Source organism: Carcharhinus amblyrhynchos, unplaced genomic scaffold (assembly GCF_965287045.1).
Source record: "Carcharhinus amblyrhynchos unplaced genomic scaffold, sCarAmb.v2.hapA scaffold_839, whole genome shotgun sequence".
NCBI classification, from domain to species: Eukaryota; Metazoa; Chordata; class Chondrichthyes; order Carcharhiniformes; family Carcharhinidae; genus Carcharhinus; species Carcharhinus amblyrhynchos.
Genome location: NW_027650579.1, coordinates 49,289 through 62,435, shown reverse-complemented (window position 1 = coordinate 62,435; position 13,147 = coordinate 49,289). Strand labels below are relative to the sequence as shown.

The window sequence follows — 13,147 nt, the reverse complement described above, 5'->3', positions numbered from 1 at the left end:
GAAAGATTTAACCCAGTTGGAAGGGTCTTAAAAAGTGATTGGTTCCTAACCACAGTTTTACACAATGCAGCACACTCAGAAAGAGTCTCCGTGAAAGTGACTCACACTCACCCTGCTTCCAGATCATTACTTTACGATGCTGACGGTGCCCCACAGCCCCTGCCCCCCCCAATCCCCCCCCCCCCCCCCCCCAAGCGCCCGCTCCACTGCCGGCACAAAGGTCAGTGCGATCCCAGCTCCAAGCCCAGGGCCGTGCTGGGCTAGGTGACCATAGCTACACTGTCTGGTGGCACTTTACTAATATCCCGGCCAACTCATTCCTCTCGATTCTGGCTCCTTGCGCCTCTGGACAGCGGAACGCTACCACCCCACCCACCACGGAATCGGAGCGGGCGAGGGGCGGACAATGGAAACGCCCGTTGACCTGGGGCAGGATTTTTTGGTCTTGGGTCAAGTGTGGCTGTAAAATCCTGGGATTCTGGGCTGAGAAATACAGAGCCCCGGTGGAGCCCCAGTTACTGGCAGCGATAATCAGTGACCCGGCACTCACACTGCTCACAACCATAACACTGAACAACTCAGTGCCAGTCAGTGACAGGGTACAAACCATGTGGCAGTATAGCGATGGGATAGAGTGTCAGGGTTCAGTGCGGTGTATAAAAAGCTGCTGGGGCACATCTGTGTATGGCATTGGGATAGAGAGGGAGGATACATTAATGGAGTAAATGTCAGGGCAGACTGAAGGGTCGGGTGAAGGGTCAGGATGAAGGGCGAAGGGTAAAGGGTCAGGGTGAAGGGTTAGGGTGAAGGGTCAAGGTGAAAGGTCAGGTTGAAGGTTGAAGGGTGAAGGGTCAGAGTGAAAGGTGAAGGGGCAGGGTGAAGGGTCAGGCTGAAAGGTGAAGGGTCAGGGTGAAAGGTGAAGGGTGAAAGATCAGGGTGAAGGCTGAAAGGTCAGGGTGAAGGGTCAGGCTGAAGGGTGAAGGGTCAGGCTGAAGGGTGAAGGGTCAGGCTGAAGGGTGAAGGTTCTAGGTGAAAAATCATTGTGAAGGGGTCAGGGTGAAGGGGTCAGGGTGAAGGGGTCAGGGTGAAGGGTCAGGGTGAAGGGTCAGGGTGAAGGGTCAGGGTGAAGGGGTCAGGGTGAAGGGTCAGGGTGAAGGGGTCAGGGTGAAGGGTCAGGGTGAAGGGGTCAGGGTGAAGGGTCAGGGTGAAGGGTCAGGGTGAAGGGGTCAGGGTGAAGGGTCAGGGTGAAGGGTCAGGGTGAAGGGGTCAGGGTGAAGGGGTCAGTGTAAAGGTCAGTGTAAAGGGTCAGCATAAAGGGTGAAGGGGTGAGGTTGAAGGGTCAGTGTGAGAGGTAGGGTGAAGAGTGAGGCATAGGGTGAAAGGTCAGAGTGAAGGATGAAGGCTTAGGGAGAAGGGTCAGGCTGAAAGGTGAAGGGTCAGGGTGAAGGGTCAGGGTGAAGGGGTCAGGGTGAAGGGTCAGGGTGAAGGGGTCAGGGTGAAGGGTCAGGGTGAAGGGGTCAGGGTGAAGGGTCAGGGTGAAGGGGTCAGGGTGAAGGGTCAGGGTGAAGGGTCAGGGTGAAGGGGTCAGGGTGAAGGGTCAGGGTGAAGGGGTCAGGGTGAAGGGTCAGGGTGAAGGGGTCAGGGTGAAGGGGTCAGGGTGAAGGGGTCAGTGTAAAGGGTCAGCATAAAGGGTGAAGGGGTGAGGTTGAAGGGTCAGTGTGAGGGGTAGGGTGAAGAGTGAGGCATAGGGTGAAAGGTCAGAGTGAAGGATGAAGGCTTAGGGAGAAGGGTCAGGCTGAAAGGTGAAGGGTCAGGGTGAAGGGTCAGGGTGAAGGTGAAGGGTCAGGGTGAAGGGTGAAGGGTCAGGGTGAAGGGTAAAGGGTCAGGGTGAAGGGTGAAGGGTCAGGGTGAAGGGTCAGGGTGAAGAGGCACAGTGTTGGGTGTGTAGAGTGGGGGGACAGTCAGAGGGAGGGTATCTTTGTGCTCTCACCTCGGTATTGCAGTTTCTGGGCCCTATTGTTGGGACAGTCCTTTCCCTGGAGGCTGAAGTTGATGTTGGTTCGGATACAGCGATTATTGAGTGGCTGCACGGGCCTGAAGTTATCACTCATGCTCAGGAATATCTGGGAGGGCTGATTCTGGCTCAGGAGTCGTAAAGAATGCATCTGTAACAAGAAAGAGTGAAAGAAATTCACTTTCCAAATGTCATTGCTGAAACTACTGACTCTCACTGGGGTCCCACACACACTGACTCTCACTGGGGTACGGGTCCCACACACACTGACTCTCACTGGGGTACGGGTCCCACACACACACTGACTCTCACTGGGGTACGGGTCCCACACACACTGACTCTCACTGGGATACGGGTCCCACACACACTGACTCTTACTGGGATACGGGTCCCACACACACTGACTCTCACTGGGGTCCCACACACACTGACTCTCACTGGGGTACGGGTTCCACACACACTGACTCTCACTGGGGTACGGGTCCCACACACACTGACTCTCACTGGGGTACGGGTCCCACACACACTGACTCTCACTGGGGTACGGGTCCCACACACACTGACTCTCACTGGGGTACGGCTCCCACACACACTGACTCTCACTGGGGTACGGGTCCCACACACACTGTCTCTCACTGGGGTACGGGTCCCACACACACTGACTCTCACTGGGGTACGGCTCCCACACACACTGACTCTCACTGGGGTACGGCTCCCACACATACTGACTCTCACTGGGGTACGGGTCCCACACACACTGTCTCTCACTGGGGTACGGGTCCCACACACACTGACTCTCACTGGGGTACGGGTCCCACACACACTGACTCTCACTGGGGTACGGGTCCCACACACACTGACTCTCACTGGGGTACGGCTCCCACACACACTGACTCTCACTGGGGTACGGGTCCCACACACACTGACTCTCACTGGGGTATGGGTCCCACACACAGTGACTCTCACTGGGGTACGGGTCCCACACACACTGACTCTCACTGGGGTACGGGTCCCACACACACTGACTCTCACTGGGGTACGGGTCCCACACACACTGACTCTCACTGGGGTACGGCTCCCACACACACTGACTCTCACTGGGGTACGGGGTCCCACTCACACTGACTCTCACTGGGGTACGGGTCCCACACACACTGACTCTCATTGGGGTACGGGTCCCACACACACTGACTCTCGCTGGGGTACGGGTCCCACACACACTGACTCTCACTGGGGTCCCACACACACTGACTCTCACTGGGGTACGGGTTCCACACACACTGACTCTCACTGGGGTACGGGGTCCCACACACACTGACTCTCACTGGGGTACGGGTCCCACACACACTGACTCTCACTGGGGTACGGGTCCCACACACACTGACTCTCACTGGGGTACGGGTCCCACACACACTGACTCTCACTGGGGTACGGGTCCCACACACACTGACTCTCACTGGGGTACGGGTCCCACACACACTGACTCTCACTGGGGTACTGGTCCCACACACACTGACTCTCACTGGGGTCCCACACACACTGGCTCTCACTGGGGTACGGCTCCCACACACACTGACTCTCACTGGGGTACGGCTCCCACACACACTGACTCTCACTGGGGTACGGGTCCCACACACACTGACTCTCACTGGGGTACGGCTCCCACACACACACTGACTCTCACTGGGGTACAGGTCCCACACACACTGGCTCTCACTGGGGTACGGGTCCCACACACACTGACTCTCACTGGGGTACGGGTCCCACACACACTGACTCTCACTGGGGTACGGGTCCCACACACACTGACTCTCACTGGGGTACGGGTCCCACACACACTGACTCTCACTGGGGTACGGGTCCCACACACACTGACTCTCACTGGGGTACGGGTCCCACACACACTGACTCTCACTGGGGTCCCACACACACTGGCTCTCACTGGGGTACGGCTCCCACACACACTGACTCTCACTGGGGTACGGCTCCCACACACACTGACTCTCACTGGGGTACGGGTCCCACACACACTGACTCTCACTGGGGTACGGCTCCCACACACACACTGACTCTCACTGGGGTACGGGGTCCCACACACACTGACTCTCACTGGGGTACGGGTCCCACACACACTGACTCTCACTGGGGTACGGGTCCCACACACACTGACTCTCACTGGGGTACGGGTCCCACACACACTGACTCTCACTGGGGTACGGCTCCCACACACACTGACTCTCACTGGGGTACGGGTCCCACACACACTGACTCTCACTGGGGTACGGCTCCCACACACACTGACTCTCACTGGGGTACGGGTCCCACACACACTGACTCTCACTGGGGTCCCACACACACTGACTCTCACTGGGGTCCCACACACACTGACTCTCACTGGGGTACGGGTTCCACACACACTGACTCTCACTGGCGTACGGGGTCCCACACACACTGACTCTCACTGGGGTACGGGTCCCACACACACTGACTCTCACTGGGGTACGGGTCCCACACACACTGACTCTCACTGGGGTACGGGTCCCACACACACTGACTCTCACTGGGGTACGGGTCCCACACACACTGACTCTCACTGGGGTACGGCTCCCACACACACTGACTCTCACTGGGGTACGGGTCCCACACACACTGACTCTCACTGGGGTACGGCTCCCACACACACTGACTCTCACTGGGGTACGGGTCCCACACACACTGACTCTCACTGGGGTCCCACACACACTGACTCTCACTGGGGTACGGGTTCCACACACACTGACTCTCACTGGGGTACGGGTCCCACACACACTGTCTCTCACTGGGGTACGGGTCCCACACACACTGACTCTCACTGGGGTACGGGTCCCACACACACTGACTCTCACTGGGGTACGGGTTCCACACACACTGACTCTCACTGGGGTACGGGTCCCACACACACTGGCTCTCACTGGGGTACGGGTCCCACACACACTGACTCTCACTGGGGTACGGGTCCCACACACACTGACTCTCACTGGGGTACGGGTCCCACACACACTGACTCTCACTGGGGTACGGCTCCCACACACACTGACTCTCACTGGGGTATGGGTCCCACACACACTGACTCTCACTGGGGTACGGGTCCCACACACACTGACTCTCACTGGGGTACGGGTCCCACACACACTGACTCTCACTGGGGTACGGGTCCCACTCACACTGACTCTCACTGGGGTACGGGTCCCACACACACTGACTCTCACTGGGGTACGGGTCCCACACACACACTGACTCTCGCTGGGGTACGGGTCCCACACACACTGACTCTCACTGGGGTCCCACACACACTGACTCTCACTGGGGTACGGGTTCCACACACACTGACTCTCACTGGGGTACGGGTCCCACACACACTGTCTCTCACTGGGGTACGGGTCCCACACACACTGACTCTCACTGGGGTATGGGTCCCACACACACTGACTCTCACTGGGGTACGGGTCCCACACACACTGACTCTCACTGGGGTACGGGTTCCACACACACTGACTCTCACTGGGGTACGGGTCCCACACACACTGACTCTCCCTGGGGTACGGGTTCCACACACACTGACTCTCACTGGGTACGGGTCCCACACACACTGACTCTCACTGGGGTACGGGTTCCACACACACTGACTCTCACTGGAGTACGGCTCCCACACACACTGACTCTCACTGGGGTACGGGTCCCACACACACTGACTCTCACTGGGATCCCACACACACTGACTCTCACTGGGATCCCACACACACTGACTCTCACTGGGATCCCACACACACTGACTCTCACTGGGGTACGGGTCCCACACACACTGACTCTCACTGGGGTACGGGTCCCACACACACTGACTCTCACTGGGGTACGGGTCCCACACACACTGACTCTCACTGGGGTACGGGTTCCACACACACTGACTCTCACTGGGATACGGGTCCCACACACACTGACTCTCACTGGGGTACGGGTCCCACACACACTGACTCTCACTGGGGTACGGCTCCCACACACACTGACTCTCACTGGGGTACGGGTCCCACACACACTGTCTCTCACTGGGGTACGGGTCCCACACACACTGACTCTCACTGGGGTACGGCTCCCACACACACTGACTCTCACTGGGGTACGGCTCCCACACACACTGACTCTCACTGGGGTACGGGTCCCACACACACTGTCTCTCACTGGGGTACGGGTCCCACACACACTGACTCTCACTGGGGTACGGGTCCCACACACACTGACTCTCACTGGGGTACGGGTCCCACACACACTGACTCTCACTGGGGTACGGCTCCCACACACACTGACTCTCACTGGGGTACGGGTCCCACACACACTGACTCTCACTGGGGTATGGGTCCCACACACAGTGACTCTCACTGGGGTACGGGTCCCACACACACTGACTCTCACTGGGGTACGGGTCCCACACACACTGACTCTCACTGGGGTACGGGTCCCACACACACTGACTCTCACTGGGGTACGGCTCCCACACACACTGACTCTCACTGGGGTACGGGGTCCCACTCACACTGACTCTCACTGGGGTACGGGTCCCACACACACTGACTCTCACTGGGGTACGGGTCCCACACACACTGACTCTCGCTGGGGTACGGGTCCCACACACACTGACTCTCACTGGGGTCCCACACACACTGACTCTCACTGGGGTACGGGTTCCACACACACTGACTCTCACTGGGGTACGGGGTCCCACACACACTGACTCTCACTGGGGTACGTGTCCCACACACACTGACTCTCACTGGGGTACGGGTCCCACACACACTGACTCTCACTGGGGTACGGGTCCCACACACACTGACTCTCACTGGGGTACGGGTCCCACACACACTGACTCTCACTGGGGTACGGGTCCCACACACACTGACTCTCACTGGGGTACGGGTCCCACACACACTGACTCTCACTGGGGTCCCACACACACTGGCTCTCACTGGGGTACGGCTCCCACACACACTGACTCTCACTGGGGTACGGCTCCCACACACACTGACTCTCACTGGGGTACGGGTCCCACACACACTGACTCTCACTGGGGTACGGCTCCCACACACACACTGACTCTCACTGGGGTACAGGTCCCACACACACTGGCTCTCACTGGGGTACGGGTCCCACACACACTGACTCTCACTGGGGTACGGGTCCCACACACACTGACTCTCACTGGGGTACGGGTCCCACACACACTGACTCTCACTGGGGTACGGGTCCCACACACACTGACTCTCACTGGGGTACGGGTCCCACACACACTGACTCTCACTGGGGTACGGGTCCCACACACACTGACTCTCACTGGGGTCCCACACACACTGGCTCTCACTGGGGTACGGCTCCCACACACACTGACTCTCACTGGGGTACGGCTCCCACACACACTGACTCTCACTGGGGTACGGGTCCCACACACACTGACTCTCACTGGGGTACGGCTCCCACACACACACTGACTCTCACTGGGGTACGGGGTCCCACACACACTGACTCTCACTGGGGTACGGGTCCCACACACACTGACTCTCACTGGGGTACGGGTCCCACACACACTGACTCTCACTGGGGTACGGGTCCCACACACACTGACTCTCACTGGGGTACGGCTCCCACACACACTGACTCTCACTGGGGTACGGGTCCCACACACACTGACTCTCACTGGGGTACGGCTCCCACACACACTGACTCTCACTGGGGTACGGGTCCCACACACACTGACTCTCACTGGGGTCCCACACACACTGACTCTCACTGGGGTACGGGTTCCACACACACTGACTCTCACTGGGGTACGGGTCCCACACACACTGTCTCTCACTGGGGTACGGGTCCCACACACACTGACTCTCACTGGGGTACGGGTCCCACACACACTGACTCTCACTGGGGTACGGGTTCCACACACACTGACTCTCACTGGGGTACGGGTCCCACACACACTGGCTCTCACTGGGGTACGGGTCCCACACACACTGACTCTCACTGGGGTACGGGTCCCACACACACTGACTGTCACTGGGGTACGGGTCCCACACACACTGACTCTCACTGGGGTACGGCTCCCACACACACTGACTCTCACTGGGGTATGGGTCCCACACACACTGACTCTCACTGGGGTACGGGTCCCACACACACTGACTCTCACTGGGGTACGGGTCCCACACACACTGACTCTCACTGGGGTACGGGTCCCACTCACACTGACTCTCACTGGGGTACGGGTCCCACACACACTGACTCTCACTGGGGTACGGGTCCCACACACACACTGACTCTCGCTGGGGTACGGGTCCCACACACACTGACTCTCACTGGGGTCCCACACACACTGACTCTCACTGGGGTACGGGTTCCACACACACTGACTCTCACTGGGGTACGGGTCCCACACACACTGTCTCTCACTGGGGTACGGGTCCCTCACACACTGACTCTCACTGGGGTATGGGTCCCACACACACTGACTCTCACTGGGGTACGGGTCCCACACACACTGACTCTCACTGGGGTACGGGTTCCACACACACTGACTCTCACTGGGGTACGGGTCCCACACACACTGACTCTCCCTGGGGTACGGGTTCCACACACACTGACTCTCACTGGGTACGGGTCCCACACACACTGACTCTCACTGGGGTACGGGTTCCACACACACTGACTCTCACTGGAGTACGACTCCCACACACACTGACTCTCACTGGGGTACGGGTCCCACACACACTGACTCTCACTGGGATCCCACACACACTGACTCTCACTGGGATCCCACACACACTGACTCTCACTGGGATCCCACACACACTGACTCTCACTGGGGTACGGGTCCCACACACACTGACTCTCACTGGGGTACGGGTCCCACACACACTGACTCTCACTGGGGTACGGGTTCCACACACACTGACTCTCACTGGGGTACGGGTCCCACACACACTGACTCTCACTGGGGTACGGGTCCCACACACACTGACTCTCACTGGGGTACGGCTCCCACACACACTGACTCTCACTGGGGTACGGGTCCCACACACACTGACTCTCACTGGGGTACGGCTCCCACACACACTGACTCTCACTGGGGTATGGGTCCCACACACACTGACTCTCACTGGGGTACGGGTCCCACACACACTGACTCTCACTGGGGTACAGGCCCCACACACACTGACTCTCACTGGGGTACGGGTCCCACACACACTGACTCTCACTGGGGTACGGGTCCCACACACACACTGACTCTCGCTGGGGTACGGGTCCCACACACACTGACTCTCACTGGGGTCCCACACACACTGACTCTCACTGGGGTACGGGTTCCACACACACTGACTCTCACTGGGGTACGGGTCCCACACACACTGTCTCTCACTGGGGTACGGGTCCCACACACACTGACTCTCACTGGGGTACGGGTCCCACACACACTGACTCTCACTGGGGTACGGGTCCCACACACACTGACTCTCACTGGGGTACGGGTTCCACACACACTGACTCTCACTGGGGTACGGGTCCCACACACACTGACTCTCACTGGGGTACGGGTCCCACACACACTGACTCTCACTGGGGTACGGCTCCCACACACACTGACTCTCACTGGGGTACGGGTTCCACACACACTGACTCTCACTGGAGTACGGCTCCCACACACACTGACTCTCACTGGGGTACGGGTCCCACACACACTGACTCTCACTGGGATCCCACACACACTGACTCTCACTGGGATCCCACACACACTGACTCTCACTGGGATCCCACACACACTGACTCTCACTGGGGTACGGGTCCCACACACACTGACTCTCACTGGGGTACGGGTCCCACACACACTGACTCTCACTGGGGTACGGGTCCCACACACACTGACTCTCACTGGGGTACGGGTTCCACACACACTGACTCTCACTGGGGTACGGGTCCCACACACACACTGACTCTCACTGGGATACGGGTCCCACACACACTGACTCTCACTGGGGTACGGGTTCCACACACAGTGCGGGGTATTAACCAGTTTTCAATCCCATGTTCTCGAATGTTGTCGATGAATTTCCTGTGTATCACAAACCTTCTGAAAATGCAAATAAACCTCTTGGATTTCCTGGAACTCCTCTGCGAGTAACATTCTCAAAACCCTCCACCAAAATCGGTCAAATGTGGTCTCCCTTGTGTCAATACACATTGATTCTGTCCAATCAGAGTTACATCATTATTATATCTGCGATAGGAGCATTTTCTAGAATTTTCTCTATTACTGATAGCAAGCTAACAGCTCTGTAATCCTGTCTTTTCCCCTACGCCTGTTCTTTTTTAAACAGTGGGAGATGCCTGTATCATGGTGCTGGGACATTTAACAGTGGGAGATGCCTGTATCATGGTGCTGGGGCATTTAACAGTGGGAGATGCCTGTATCATGGTGCTGGGGCATTTAACAGTGGGAGATGCCTGTATCATGGTGCTGGGGCATTTAACAGTGGGAGATGCCTGTATGATGGTGCTGGGGCATTTAACAGTGGGAGATGCCTGTATCATGGTGCTGGGGCATTTAACAGTGGGAGATGCCTGTATGATGGTGCTGGGGCATTTAACAGTGGGAGATGCCTGTATCATGGTGCTGGGGCATTTAACAGTGGGAGATGCCTGTATCATGGTGCTGGGGCATTTAACAGTGGGAGATGCCTGTATCATGGTGTGGGGGCATTTAACAGTGGGAGATGCCTGTATCATGGTGCTGGGGCATTTAACAGTGGGAGATGCCTGTATGATGGTGCTGGGGCATTTAACAGTGGGAGATGCCTGTATCATGGTGTGGGGGCATTTAACAGTGGGAGATGCCTGTATCATGGTGTGGGGGCATTTAACAGTGGGAGATGCCTGTATGATGGTGCTGGGGCTTTGCCTGGATGGGGCAGGTACAGGTGGGAATCTGGTGGGGCTTCCGGATCCCCCTCCGTTCCCTGGTGCAGCAGATGGCCCCCAGGTACCCCAAAGGGAAGAGGATTGACAGGGGTACAGGCCAGGGCCCTCCGTCCAGGGGACTGCGGGGGGGGGTCTCCGGCCCACATGAGGCCCCCCCCCCAACCTTCCCGTGAGCGACACACCTCCAGCCCCTGACACCGAGGGTGGCAGCAGCCAAACACCCACCGCACCTGAAAGTCAGCCTGGTCCCTCCAGGTCCCGGCCCCTGGGGGATTCCACCACCACCCCCCCCAGGTAAGTTATCTTTGGTTGTGCATCCTGGGGAGACACCGAGACATAGCTGGAGGGTGCCGAAGGTTAAGAAACTGTAAGCACTTAGTGGGTGTGGGTGAATATAAAGACTATCACAGACTGGTCACCATTTTGTTCACTCACAGGGCCCCCACCCTGCCTGTTTGTGCCTTGGGGGAGAATCACTGCACTCACCCACTGCCTGATCCCAGTGGAGTGTGAGGATGAGGGTGCCATGTCCCTCTTGCCAGCCTCCCCACTGGTGAGGGGCACTCCCTCAACTGCAATGAGGCGGGGACCCCAGGCTGGAGGAAACAGGAAACCATCCTTCACACCCCCCCCGTTATAGCGAGGAGCGTCGCGACATGAGAGGGCGAGGCTTGTCAGTGACCCCCCTCCTGACACCACCACCACCCCCCCCCCCCCCCTCTGTAATGGTGACTCTGGGATACCTGCCCCAGGCCCCGATGGGCCGTATCCATGTTCCCCCCCCCATCAAGTGCTCCCCCCTGGGATTCACCCTCGGAGGTGAAGGTGCCAGGTTGCCGCTGACGTGGGGCCATTGTGAATGGGGCTGGTGTGATGCCACGCTGACCCACTGAACACCCAGTGAGGGAGGGGAAAATCCCAGAGAGATCGCTCACTAATGAGACGCTGATGAGCTTTCTGGGGTCCTGTGGTATGTCACACATCACTCCGCTGGAGTGGGAAGTGGGGGGCTGGAAGATCGGAATTTTTAAATTCACCGGCACAAATCCCGCTGTCCGGATTTTGAATGCAGACCGCCATTCCCGCAGACCGGGAGTGTGGGCTCAATATCACCCCCTCTGCTCTCTCTCTGTGCATTCACCAGGGCGGCACGGTGGCACAGTGGGTTAGCACTTCTGCCTCACAGCGCCAGGGACCCGGGTTCGGTTCCCGGCTCGGGTCACTGTCTGCCTGGAGTTTGCACATCCTCCCCATGTCCGCATGGGTTTCCTCCGGGTGCTCCGGTTTCCTCCCACAGTCCAAAGATGTGCAGGTTAGGTGGATTGGCCGTGCTAAATTGGCTTTAGTGTCAGGGGCATTGGCAGGGTAAATAGACGGGGTTACGGAGATAGGGCCTGGGTGGGATTGTGGCCAATATCGATTTGATGGGCTGAATGGCCTCCTTCCGCACTGTAGAGATTCTATGATTCATCGTAACACAGCCCTTAACCCCAGAGAGGACAAACTTACTAACATATCTTTTGGGCACCAATTTGTCACAGACCTTTAGAACGTCCATATATACGACATCAACCGCACTACCCTCATTGACCCTCTCCTTTACTTGGTCACACTGAGATTGTTCAGATAATGTAACATTCCTAGGAGGAAGTTGAGAAATCTGACAAAATCCCGGCTGTATTATTCTATTCCAATGTTTGTGCAACATTCACGCTTAACGTTTATACATTCTGAAAATTAATGTGGCAAAAAATTACTTGAAATTGCAAAGATGTTCTGCTTGGATTGGCTCCAGGTAAAAGCAACTCATTAGTTTCTCTCCGGATCATAGCCAGAGTCTTCATTCAGTGAGCCTGAACTAAAGCAGAAATCATTGACAGCAGCTACAACTCTGCAACTTCTCACTGCTGTCTGCACATTCTGCCAAATAGAAGCAAAATAGCAACAACTGACACTGACACAATGTCAATAATGTGGAAAACATTTCCAGGAACTTCACAGAATGAATATCAGACACAAATCACCATTAAACAGAACCTGAGGCATTCAGGAGGGTCAGAGAATGGGGTTTAAAGTGGGGTAAAAAAAGAGGGGGGCAGGTGAAGAGGTGGAATCCAGTAGATCTCTATAGCCTGGGAT

The 13,147-nt window shown here is 57.4% G+C and overlaps 1 protein-coding gene across 1 annotated transcript in view; it reads right to left on the bottom strand.

The window, feature by feature from the left end:
* Nucleotides 1–1,990: 1,990 nt before the first annotated feature.
* LOC145340202 (carbonic anhydrase-related protein 10-like) overlaps nt 1,991–13,147 on the bottom strand; it is a gene marked incomplete at both ends in the record, with an annotated part of 55,766 nt that continues 44,609 nt past the window's right edge. The window contains one exon of the mRNA XM_080184630.1: nt 1,991–2,165. Coding sequence (XP_080040756.1) covers nt 1,991–2,165 — 175 coding nt within the window. The remainder of the gene's footprint in view (nt 2,166–13,147) is intronic.